At 27.3% G+C, this 13974-nt stretch overlaps 1 protein-coding gene across 1 annotated transcript in view; it reads right to left on the bottom strand.

Moving 5' to 3' along the window:
• Positions 1-13974, bottom strand: part of LOC136081866 (uncharacterized) — a 151011-nt gene that overhangs the window by 20895 nt on the left and 116142 nt on the right. The window contains exons 10-11 of the mRNA XM_065800168.1: positions 8365-8856; positions 6203-6691 (exon numbers count right to left, since the gene is read on the bottom strand). Of these exons, the coding sequence (XP_065656240.1) occupies positions 6204-6691; positions 8365-8856 (980 nt within the window). The 3' untranslated portion in view covers position 6203. The remainder of the gene's footprint in view (positions 1-6202; positions 6692-8364; positions 8857-13974) is intronic.

Below are 13974 nucleotides of genomic sequence, written 5' to 3'. Positions count from 1 at the left end.
TAAAAACGAAACGGATATAAATATGAAAAGAATAAAAATAGATTCAATTACAGAACCATCTCCTCTATTCGAATTGATAAAATTAAATACCGGTTCAACTTCATTTCTTTCTTTTTTTATACAACTTTAACTGGGAGTCAAAATTTTTTATATATTTTTTATCGTTGCGAACTATATAGCGCTTGTACCAATACAGATATAAAAATTATTTGAGCACTATCTTCTCGGAAGTTTAATTTAATTTTGATAGTGTAATTTTTATTCAACGAGAACAAAAGTTTAAATAAAAAATCAAAAAAGTAAAAAAAAACACTTTTTTCTGATAAAACCGCTCACTCGATTAATTACTTAGTTTACTTTTTTGTAAATGACTTAGCGCCTATCTTCATTTGATTAACTTAGTGTTATTTTCGGATTAATTAAAAATAAACTATAATGTTATTTGTTAATATAATCATCTTTTATTCATTAAGAACGAATTGTTATATTATTTCTCAATATAATCATCACTTACTCGATTCAATTTAACTCACTCATTTTAAAATGTCAACAAAAAAAACAAAAGCATACAAGAAAGACAATATACTAGCTGCATTTACTGATATGAAAGAGAATAAAACATCACTGAAAAAAGCTGCATTCAAACATGACGTTCCAGTCTCAACGCTCAAATATTGCAAAAATAACAACAAAAAATGCTTCCATGGCTCTAGTACAACATCGATACTTTCAAATGAAACGGAAAAATTGGTGGTGGATGCCTTTCAATTACTTGGTGACTGGGGTTATGTTTAACTCGAAATGAAATCCTTGAATTTGTATGTGGCTACCTTAAACGCGAAGATCAATTGTACTTATTCAAAAATGGCAAGCCTGGTAAAGACTGGTTTTATGCCTTTATTAAGAGATGGTCAAAAGAAATTTCAACAAGAAAACCGGATAACTTAGCATCTAAAAGAGCCGCTCCATGTACGTCTGAAATAATTGATTGTTATTTTGAATGAGTCGCCAAACAATATCAACAGACTGGTTCAACTTCTGGGTCGCATATTTGGAACTGTGATGAAACAGGTTTTTCGGGTAGTCAAGGCAAAGCAACCGTATGGTGTCGAAAAGAGATAAGACGCGCATTTTAACTTACTTGCAGCAATGAAAAAATTCATTATACTATAAACAATTGCTGCAACGGTAATGGGCATTTTGCACCACTATTTTTGAGATACAATGCCAAAAGTAGTAATATTCAATTTCAAAATCAGGTTGGAGGAGCACCATACGTTTATTGAATGGCTGAAAAAAGTTCTTATAACCGAAACTGAGCGAATTGGTGGTGCTCATATTTTAGTAATAGGAGGGCATACAACTCAGATTACTTTGAAAGCTGTATTGCTGTGCAAAAAACACAATATAATCATGATTTGTCTACTAGAGCATTTTTCACATATTCAACAACCATTGGATTGAGGTTTCTATTGTCATGTCAAACAAACACGGAAAGAAATTCTTGCAAAGTATTACAAAGACTCAAAATGTAAAAACTTAGATAAAAAAAATTTTCAACCGTTGCTCAAACTGCTGTACAAGAGTTGAAAATGTTTTACACGCTTGCATGCAATCGCTGGTTTACAGTACACTGGCTTATTTCCACTTAACAAAAACAACATAAATCAATTACACAAACGTTTAATCCACATTCACCAACTTTAGCAGCCTCTACAGCACCTACACCATCTTGCTCAGACACAGCTCTACCATCTTCAACAGCCGCCACAGCACTTACTCCAACTGCACACCGATTACCATCTTTCTTAACTACACCAGCTTCAAGTTTTGATAGGTGTCAAGCATGTATTGAGCGTTGCAAAAACATCATCGATATTGAGTTGAAGCAGTTTTTTCAAGCCAGAAATCAATTGCATGTTAAAAAATTGAAGCAGTGCAGCATGTCAAAACTTGGCGGAAAATGTATTACCAAAGAAAATGTAATCGAGTTCCTTAAACTAAAATAAGAAAAAGCAAATAAGGAAGCAGTGAAAGATGCTAAACTTAACGCAAAGCGTAGACCTTCTATGCCGAGTACTCAAATGCCTGAGCATATCAATACTGAGCAACCTCAGCAAAACAATAATGAAGAACAAGTACCAGCAGCCAAACAATTAAAAGTTGCAAAATATAAAAAGGGTAGAATACAGAAACACACAGAAACGTTGCAATGCGAGAATTCGATGTGTCGGGAACGGTTGTGCAAAGAAACATGTTTACCAAAGAAATATGTATTTGGAAATAATATTTTTTGTTGCAAAAAATGTAAAAATTTATATAGTTTCTTAAATATACGTTGTATTAAAATAAATAACAAAAAAAAAGTTTTAATTTAGAAAATTCTATGTTTTCTCAAGTGTGCAGTTTTATCAGAATGTCGCCACAAACCACACATTTTTTTTTTTTTTACATTTAATATTACTATTATTTTAACTTATCTTTATATTATCTTGTGTAGTTTTTTAATACCTATCTATTAGTGAAAAAACGGAAAAAAAATAAAATAAAATAAAAATAAAAAAGTTATTTAATTTGTAATGATAAGTGTGAGGTTTGACCCGGTTTTACTCTATTTAAAACATATATGTATATATTATATTTTACAATTTACTATAACTTAGCTAATAAAAATCGCTCAACCAAATATCAATATCATTAAAACAATTCGTTCAGCAAATATTTCGTCAATGGAAACTTATTCTCAAAACTAACAAGACCTTTGTTTACAGGCAAAAGAAAAAAACAAAACACAAAAAAAAACATGTATATATTTATCAGAAAACTTGTTGTAAGCGATGCAAGATTATCTGACTTGCACTTCTAGAAGTTTGTAGAAAAAAAATTTAGACTCGAACCTAATTAACATTTTTTAAACTGATTTCTCATTGCATTATACCTGGAAATTATCAAGAACTTGACATTCAGTTTTCTACCATTTAAGGCTGTCGAAGGATATCCGGGCACCCGGGTACCCGTCCATTGATTCCTGTTTTTGTAGCATTACTAAATAATGATTACCTGTCATTTGATAAGTTTAAAAATCTATAAACATAGTTTTTATAAGGATATCTTGAAGAACTTGTTGTCAAAAATTTTAGTAGGTACGATTTCTTTATGGCCATTTAAATATCTGAAAACATTCTACATAACGTTCAAAAGTTATTTGAGTTTCTGATTCAGATACCGACTTGTTATTTCTTAATTATTTCTGTTATTATTCGTGTTTAGGCGTTTTCCTATACGTTAAGCAGAACTTTTTTAATTTGTTAAATATTTTGTTCAATAATTAAGGACAAAAATCTTTTAAAACCTGTGTGATGGAAAATATAAGTATTTTACTTTACAACGAAAGTACATGTGCATACATTTTTTTTTTCATGCTATTAAGGTATTCCAAAAAGACCTATTGGTCTTATTACAGAGGACCAAGATCAAGCATTTATTCAGGAAGTTCACACCGCCTTTTCTTAGCAATGTTGCTAATGGGCTTGAGCCGGCGTTGAACCATGAATGTCTTAGTTCTAAGCCAGAAATCAAACCACTGCGCCACAGCTAAAAACTTCATATTAACTGCAAACCTCATCTTACCTAAAATCTGCAGGTATTATGATATGCCATCTGAATGCGTTTTTTAAGTGCTGGGCAGGTGGTCAAATGACGGCAAGTATCTTTGGGACTCGCAATATTGGACACGCTGGAACTTATAAGCCATAAAAAACCTGTCTAAGACGGACTCATAAAACAAAATGATGTTACTAAATAAGACTTACTGTTTTTTTATAGGAATAAACTTTATAGAAAATAATATTATTTTAAAGGGTAACCGTCCATAATTTTGATGGGTATCCGGGCGGGCACTTTTAAGATTATCAAGAGCCCTAGTGCTAAATAGCTAGAGGTGAATAAACAGTAATACAGAATGTACTTGATACGCAACACAAAATCTAAATTTTTTAAATTACTATATATTGATTATTTTCTTTATATTGATTTAAAATAATTAATAATAATAATTACTTTAATATTCATTATTACGTAACGATCCTTGACACACATTTAAAATTAACTCAATAAAAAGAAAATGTGCGTAGCTAAATATTGTGCTTTTTATTTTCTATACTAATAATAAAGTGTTGATACAAAAATTAAAGTGGAATAAGTAAAAACACTTATCTAATTTTTGATTACTTCAACACTGTGTTTCACCGTCAGTTGATTCATCCGGCAGAATATCTTATCATAAAAAAATTTTCAAATTATAGAAAAATTGTTTCACAGGAAGTTGGAAATTGTTATAATTAATTATGTAATAACTGTAGTATTTTGCATCCAGGAAGTTGCATCAACTACATTAGATAATTAAAAAATCATAAAAAGAATTATTTAGAATTAGGATAAATTTGGACTGGTCATTTGTTTTTATAATTTTTTAAAAGGAACTTATTTTCATGTCTGCATTTAGAAATTAATTCTGATTTTTTATTCAGTAAATTTTCTTGATTTAAGTGAGTAATAATTTAAAATTTTTCTTGTAAACATCGTATGTATGTTTTGGAAATGTTGTTATAGGCAGGCGCAGTTTTTAAGATAGACCAGTTTAATTTAATATTAATGTTTTTTTCTTTTAGTTGCCAAACATGTTTAGACAGCATAATCTCTTTTGAGTATTTTTTATGTTTAAAATATTGTTTGTGATTTTTTACATCCGCTTTTTTTAAGAGCATCTTCGTGCACGCGTTTGGAAGAGTTAAAAATATTTTCATTAGAGGAGTTTTGATTAAGTCTATTGTTAATTGAAATGGGAATTTGTTTTAAGATTTGAGGGGCATGACTCGAATTTGTATTAATATACGATAATTCATCATTAGGTTTCTTAGAAGGCCTATAAGAATTTTCTGAGAGGTTAAATGTGACATCAAGAAAATTCACAATTTTTAAATTAATGTTTATCTCAATTTGAAGCCAATGTTTTTGAAAATTTCTGCAATATTTTTTTTGACTTTGTCAAGTTGAGGCCCTGATTTTTTTTGCATTATTATTAAGCCATCATTGCGGTACAAGCCTAACTGATTAAAATACACCATTTTAGCTAGGGAATTTGAAATATATAACCCTACAAATTCGCAAATTTCTGCTCCGTCGTAACTTCCCATTGTTACATCAAAGCATTCGTGCGTGGTTTTTTTCTTGCACGTCTCATTATTAAAATAGAGTAAAGGTTTTCCGCAATGTTTTATCAGACGAACAGTGTCGTCTGTAATTTCAGCGTGGCTTTTTCCAAATTCTATTGTTTTATCTAAAGTTTCTGCTGTAATTGAGGGGTAAAAATCATTAATATCAAATTGTATAAACGTGCATTCATTTTTATGACTAGTTTAAGAAAACCAATTTATAACATCAGTGGTGTTTTTCCACTGTTGCAAATTTAATTTTTTCCGAACAATATTATTTATTTTATCTCATTTAATTTTACTAACGTGCCCCAGTTCACTTCTTTTTCACAAAAAATGCCCCACCATTTGTTTCTAACCTAGAAAACTTTGAAAACGATTTATTACACTTGACCAAAACACTAAAATTTCGAAACATTAACAATGATTTTCAAAAAGAACTCAAGTTAGACATTAATAATATAAAATCAAACCCTAATATTTTAGTTTTTGCTGATAATGCGAGTAACATATACCAAATTGCTCCAGATAATCACCACAAATTACTGCCTGATAATATTTCTAATAACTACGCAAAAGCCCCGAAAAACTAAGAAAATTCAATTAATTTAAAAGGCCAAAACAGTGCTAAAACAATTAATTTGAATGCTAGAATTAAATCATTCGCACCAGCGCAAGCGTTTTTAACACTAAAAGATCATAAACCAAATTTTGAAAATAAACTCCCTTGTAGGCTACTGACACTTTCAAAAAGTGATATATATATATATATATATATATATATATATATATATATATATATATATATATATATACATATATATATATATATATATATATATATATATATATATATATATACTATATATATATATATATATATATATATATATATATATATATATATATATATATATATATATATATATATATATATATATATGTGTGTGTGTGTAGATATATTTGATATAAGCATTAAATAAACATACTTTAATTGCCATTGATGACAAAAAAGTTTCTAATTAAACCATCTTGAACATTATGCCAGGGATTTGATGCAAAGACTTTTACGTGATTAAAACTTTGAGCTTGTTTGTTAATTTCACTGAATACATTTTCTCCATTTATTTTGATTATATATAAATAAATAGATCCTTTTAAAGTTTGACTTATCTCAATGTTTGACCACTTTTGCATATCAAGAGATTTTGAAAAAAATGTGTAGAATGGGTTATTATTAATTGGTAAATCAATACGAAGTCCTCCTTTCGAGTCCTCATTAAACCAAATGCCAGGTACTCTATCACCGTAACTACCACCACTGGAACCAATAGTAAAATGAATTACGTTATGCAAACCAGATTTAAATTTGTTAGGATAAATATCAAATGAAATTAAATGTTCTTTATCTAACTTTGATATCTCAGCAATTAACTTTCCTTTCAATAATGGAGTAGTGACATTGCCAATAATGAATTCTAGTATGTAAAAATATAAGGTTTTAAGATAATAGTAACTTATATCACCATAAAATTAAGTAGTTATAATAGTTCTTGTTTATTGCTTAACTATTACTAACCTAAACACTGTTTTGCTTAGAAGAAAAATATTTTAAAGTTATATAGTTATTTAAGTTAAAGGTATATATATTCAATTATGTGAATTACATTAGCCGTAATTTTTAAACTTAACAGAAGATCTAACTGTTTAAGTTTAGATTTAACAGAAAATATATTTAGTAAAGTACTAAAATGTATATTATGACAATTTTTTAGGCATTTTCTAAATTATTTAAGTTAAATGAACTCCTGTTATTTGATAAATTTAATGGTGCTTATCTTACCTTTCAACAAAAAACGCTGATAAATTCATTTTAAATTGAATTTATTAGCCTTTACTGAAAAATTTATTTTAAAACTAATATATAAGCGTTTATTAGTAGTCAGTAAATAAGCATACTGATGATAGTTAACCAAAAAAAAAGCATACTCATGACTATTTTAGACTTTGCTGTCTTAAATAATCATCAGTATGCTTTAGTTACTGTTAAATTTTTCCTCCTTCACATTTAAACATAAATGACCGTTAATCCATCACTCAAGTTTTTAACAACGAAAGTATTACCCTAGTTTTAATTTACATGCTAAAATACAAAACAATCACATATTACGTTAGGAAAGAAATTACTAAAACTTATTTTTTATTAAAACTTATTATTAGAACCATTCTGATTTTTTAGGAAATATATACTTAGGTAGAAAAGCAATAGAAACTCAAACAGCAAGCAAAAAAATAAAAGTTGCTGTTATCTTAGAAAGGGAATAATGTTTTGAACAGAATGATTTCTGCATTTTCTCTATCATATCATGGTCAAAACACCAATCATGTACAAAACACCATAAACTAAATGATGCAAAAGAATTCTCTCTTTTTATTTTAATAAATTAAAAAAAAAACTTACAACAGATTGCAGAGTACATTTTATTTAAATAATGTAAACTTGCTTGTTTACATAATTTAAATAAGATGCTGGAACAACATTATGTGGTATATACACTAGCACTATTGCTTATGCAGGCAATTTAATCCTGCAAACTTCTACTTTTTCTAAGCTACAGGAATAGGGCTATCAAGTTAAAAGTTCAGTTACAATAAACAACTAGTTTAACAACTCTTCCCTAAGCCTCAATAGTAAACTGAAACATTTCTCTGGGATAATCAGAGCTTTACACAAAAAACTGCTACAATCCAAACAGCAAATATAAACTAATCTGCATTCCCTATTTAAAATTATTGACATGTTTTACATGACAATTTTAAATAGGGAATCGGATAATTTTAAACAGTAATCGAATTTATAAATTATCAGAGAACAAAGAATGCTACTCGAAAAATAGACAAAACAAAGTTTTCAAAGAAGAATCTAAATTAGACATTAAACAAATAGTACTACTAGTTTTATAAACTTTGTTTTTTTTATCCGTATGGTGGATGATATAAATAAATAAATTGTATAAAAACAACATTTTAAAAATAAGTTTAATAAAAATATAATTACAAATAAAGTAAATTAATTATATAAACAAAAAATTTATAATAAAATAAGTTTAAATCACGTCATAACTTTCTAGCTAGATGCTTTTAAACCTACCCAGTTTTCCATTGAAAATTTGAAGATCCGATAATGAACCGTCTTGAGCAGAATACCAAGGATCAGAGGCATACACCATCATATTTTTAAAGTCTCTAGCATCAGAATTTTCAACTTTATGAATATTGACACCGTTTATATCGACTGAGAACCAATATTTACCGTCGTACATACTTTGGTAAATTCTTATGTTGGACCATTCACCCAACGAAAGTGGTAGGGTTGTATCAAAGTAGTATTTAAAATTACCATTAACTGCGGCATAAATACGTGCTCTACCAGAACCATCATTATGAAACCACACACCAGGATTTCTGTCACCATAAGTTTTTATATTTCCACCCAAGGTTAAATGAAGAACATTTTTACAAATATTAGAGTAAGTTACAGGTTTTACATTAAAAGAAACAAAATACTCTTTTCGTAAAACATTTAGTGTTCCAACTAATGAACCTTGAGTTAAAGAAAACTCTCTTTTTATTTCAATATAATCTAAAAAAAAACATATTTATGTTTTGATATACAGTATGTTATAATCCATATAAGTGAATTAATAAACTTTTTCAAATATAAAAATAATGTGGAGTTTATAATCAAACATTGATGTTCAGGTAAATGTGTGATGTAAATTTAGAGAAGCTAAAAATAATAACTACAATATATGGAAAATCTCTTTTTTTTTAAATTAAAATATTATCAAATATGGATTATCTGAGGAAATATGTTAAAAAGTAATTAAATAATATCACAAAAAAAAAAGTTTTTAACTATAAGAAATCACCACAATGGCTTACAGTTTTAAAGTAAATACTTTTTATAAAGCAACCCGGTTTAAAATAAGCAAGCAAAACTAGTTTTGTAGCTTGCAATTTTTAGCGTCTGGTAGTAATTAAAAAACCAATTTTTTTAGCAATATTCATAAATAGGCTACTAGCTAGCAATTAGCTAAAGTATATTTTGATTATTTTTTCTATAGTATTTTAATCCTTTTTTTTTTTTGCATGATTGTTTTTAAAAAATTCGTCTAAAAAATTAGTATTTGAGAATTTGATTTAATATATTCATTATATTAAATCAAATTCCCAAGTTCTAACTTTTTACATGATTATATTAACAAATAAACTTGTAACATTGGAATTTTATTACAATATTTTGCTATCTAGATATCCCAGCTTTACAAATAAATATGAATACTGCAACATTATATTAGATCTTTAGCTAGTCAATAGCTAAACATTGAAGCTAGCTTTGTAGCTAGAAATAATGTTACAATCTATCGATATCTACAGGTTGCAGGTTTGAAGTTAACTATAAGCATAAGAGTAAATATAAAACCAGTTAAAAGCTAAATATAAAGCAAGTGAATAGCTCGCCATTTTGCAAGAAATTAAAGCAAAATTTAATTTTGCAAAAAATCAAATATTGTAAAATACGTTTCAGGAGATTTTGAAACTTATATTAATTTTTTATACAAAAAAAAAATTAATATAAAAAAACGATTGTTGATGATTCTGATCAAAACTTTAAACTATATTGAGTGATATGGTTTAAATTATTGTAAAAACAATTATTTAGGTTATCTAGAATTTCTACGAATAAATTACTTTGTTGTCTATATAATGTATATAATCAAATATATATTTGGCAAGGTAATGTTGTCCCAAAAGTTTTATTGTAACCCAATAAGAAATAAATTTAAACTTGTAAAGTTTATAAGAACTAACAGTAGCTATGTAACTTTCAATCCTCTTTTTTTTTCCACTTCTCTTATCCTCTTTTATAATTATATTCTAAATAAAAGTACTGTATTGCATTATTTATTGTATTGTTAAAGGGTGTTTTATATTTAAAACCACTATTTCCCAGTGGGCACAGGACCTAAATAAGACGTCTTTTGAACGTTCAAAAGACGTCCAAAACGTTCAAAAGACGTTCAAAAGACGTCTTTTTTACATCTTGTGCCCACTGGGTTGTATTTATATTTTTTTTTTTAAGCGGAGTTTAATTCTAATTTTTTCATGTTCTGAAGTATTTGGTTCATTATTATTGTATTATTGAAAAGTCTGTATTATTAGAAACAATGAAGAGCAATCACAAAGTAATCCAACTTTTTGTTTCTTTCAAATTTATTGTTTCGTCAAATGGTACTCTCGACTGTATTTATGAGAGTGATAAAAATAATAAAACTAAATCTTAATACAAAACAAAAAATAACACTGAAGCAATAAGTAGTTTCCTTTTGAGGTCTTAACTGAAAAAGTCACAACTTTAAATATTAATTTTTTAATTTTTTTTTCAGTCTAAACTGAAATTAAAATTGACTTCTTTTTAATGACTTTTAAAAAAAGATTGACAAAAAATATATTTTTCCACATCTTTTTTTATTTTTTAACAGACTTCAAATCTTTTTTACAATAGATAAAGATTATGGTTCCACAGATAACCAAGAAAATTGGTTGACATATTAAAGTTTTTAAAAAACAAATTATAGAATTTTCAGAGTTTTTGCTTTTGTGTTCTTAATTTCCATAAATAAATAACTCTTTTTATGCACATATTTTTCGCATATTTTTAACGATTTTGGTTATGGTATAGTTTCGTAGGCATTGCGTGCATACTTTATAGATTTTTTTTTAGCTTGATGGATATTGCTCCTAGTTACGGAAAGAACTTCTATCAAACTAAGCTCTGTTTTAGCATTAAAAAAAAGCTGTTTTATTGTGCAGAAAATGTGTTGGATAATTCTGCGATATTTGCTTTTAAAAACTATCAAATTGGTCATTTAAGTATCACTATTATATTTACTTTGGGTTTGCAACGACTGATTGCTTATGTTTTTGTAAATAATCTCAGTTATTGTCTTTGAGGTTAGACAGCAGGTCTAAATCTACCCTTAAGCAATAAAATCTTTTTAAAAATTACCAACTTTATCATAAAAGGTGTCATTTTAGCTACTCTTAAAAAACGTTATCTGGATGCCTTTTTTTATATAGAATTTAATTATAAAATAATCTGCAAACTGGATGTCTTCATTCAAATAGAATTTAATTTTAAAATAATCTGCAAAAGACAAACAAACTTTTGTTTCCTAGGAATGAGACCATTGCAAATCAAGTGACGATTGCTAGCCGAAAACTTCTTAGATCCATGATAGATCAAGTATTTTTTCGGTCCGATATAAATGAATGGAAAATATACTTTAAAGATGCATTGATGTTTTATGCATTGATGCATTAAGTTCAGACCAAAGCAGGATTCGATTCCAAAGAAAATGAGCAAGATGCTGATGAGTCACTGGACTAATCACAAAAAGAGCACAATAACCCAAAACTTGTAAAAAAAATTTAAAGTGTTTGCTTATGGATTAAAAAAGCTTTTTTTTTGGCATAAATCATTTTTTATTTTGTATATGATACTTTCATATGTTTCTGTTAAAACGATGTTCAAGTCGTCCACTTTTTTAAATTATTTTGCTTTAGTTATTGTGATGAAGTTTTAAGGAAAATTCGTTTAAACGTTTTAAGAACCTCCTTTGATCTTTTGACGTTGGTAAGACGTCGACTAGATTTTTACCGATATTATATCCGCTGGGTACGTATCATAGCTTCATGTTTTGCTTAAAAATAACTATAACTTGTAAGAAAATTAAAATTGCTTGTTAAGGCGTATACACTGATAAGATGTGATGTATACACAGTACAACCTTTTGGCTAGCAACTGTAACCAGCTGTAACATATTGAAAAGTCTTTATCTACTCGATAGATATATAGAGTAGCATTTTAGCCATAAACGTAGTTTTTTCAAGTAAACTACAAAAACAATATTTAAAAAAAAAAAAAAAAAACCACAAACAAAAAGTAAAAAAATAATTGTTGACATAAATAGAAGTCTAGCATGATACAATACTAAAGCGCTTTGTTTATAGTTAGTTTTCGAAGCCGTTTGCAACTATTGTAGACAAATAAGTTTGTCATATCTAATAAAATAGTACTATAGCATTGTATTACAAAGTAAATGAGATTAGACAATCTAGCTAGCGTTCCTCGTGCAAAAACTGCTGTCTTTGTTTTCAAGGTTATTGCTTGTTAGTAAATGGTGGATTTTCTTCCGCAAAGTTAAACCTCAATTGTAGAAAAGATAGGGACCCATTGATTACCGAAGCAGCGTTTTTTAATTTGGCAGTAACCCAGTACTGATATACTAAAATAAAACCTGTTAATCACAATATTCAACTCAATCAATTGAAATTTAAGTATACAGAAGCAAAAAGAAAAATGATAAAAATGATGTATTTCAACTTTAAAAGAACACTTCTATGCAATAGGATACTATGATATTAGAATTGGAGCCATTTCATTTTATATGAGTGAAATTAGTTACATGTTTACAAGGTTTAGGATTTTTTTTTTCTCTGGTAAACAAATTTCATATCTGATTGAAGTATTAGCAAGATCCTGGTTTTTGGTTGTCTACTTTTAACAAATTAATTAAGAGTAGATGCATTTTTGCTTTAAAAATTCAGATAACTAAGGCAATGATTGGTGATACATTGTTTAGAAAACATCAATGTAATCAACATGTGCTGCAATCATTTTAGGTTAATGGATGCTGAAAAGAATAGTGCAAACAGTATTTTGAGCAGCTTAATCTGCATCTGACGGAGTTTAATATTTATCATCTTTAAAAAATTTCTGTATTAAATAGCTTTTTAAATTGCTTATACGATGAAGAGAAACAACATGTATATGGTTCAAAAATTATTAAAACAACATCACAATTGGTTGTAGTTTTTTATTTTATGAACATCCAATTTATTGCTGTTATGGGAAGTAATGGAGCTGAAAATCCTAGTATTGTAACACTATTGGAAAATCCAAAGCTTTAACAGAAGTATGAGTTTTACAACTATCCAAAAGTTATTAAATTAGAGATTTATCGTACCAGTTAAATAAATTAACTAACAGTTCGATTCATTCTATAAAAATCTCTAAATTTGTTTAACCAGATGGGTTTACAAATTTTGTGCATTCGTTCAGAAGCATATGCAAATCCAGGAAGATCTTTTTTTATAAAGAAACTTTGTAATTGAATTTAATAAAAAAAAAGTTGCATTAAAGTTTTTTTTTATTTTTAAATCGTGATAAAAATAAGTACATAAAATAATATAACGAAGGCTTTGATTTGATAAGATGAAAACTGATGTTGAGTTTTTAAAGAAAAGAGCATTGAATTTCATAGAAAGCAAGTTTGTCAAATGTCAAAATATTGTCACAAAAGTAAGCCCTTCTAAAAATAATAAATAAAATGTTTTTTTAATCGTGAATATCAAATTGAGATAAAGACTGATTTTACAACTTTGGTATGATGTTATATTGATAAGTTAAAAAAAAATATATATATTTTTAGTTAAAAAGGTAATGTTTGTGAAGCAATATACAAACATATATACATATATATATATATATATATATATATATATATATATATATATATATATATATATATATATATATATATATATATATATATATATATATATATATATATATATATATATATATATATATATATATATATATATATATATATATATATATATATATATACAT

The sequence above is a fragment of the Hydra vulgaris genome, chromosome 06, assembly GCF_038396675.1.
Source record: "Hydra vulgaris chromosome 06, alternate assembly HydraT2T_AEP".
Lineage (NCBI taxonomy): Eukaryota > Metazoa > Cnidaria > Hydrozoa > Anthoathecata > Hydridae > Hydra > Hydra vulgaris.
Note: the sequence above shows the minus strand (reverse complement) of the source record. Positions and strands in the feature narration are given on the sequence as shown.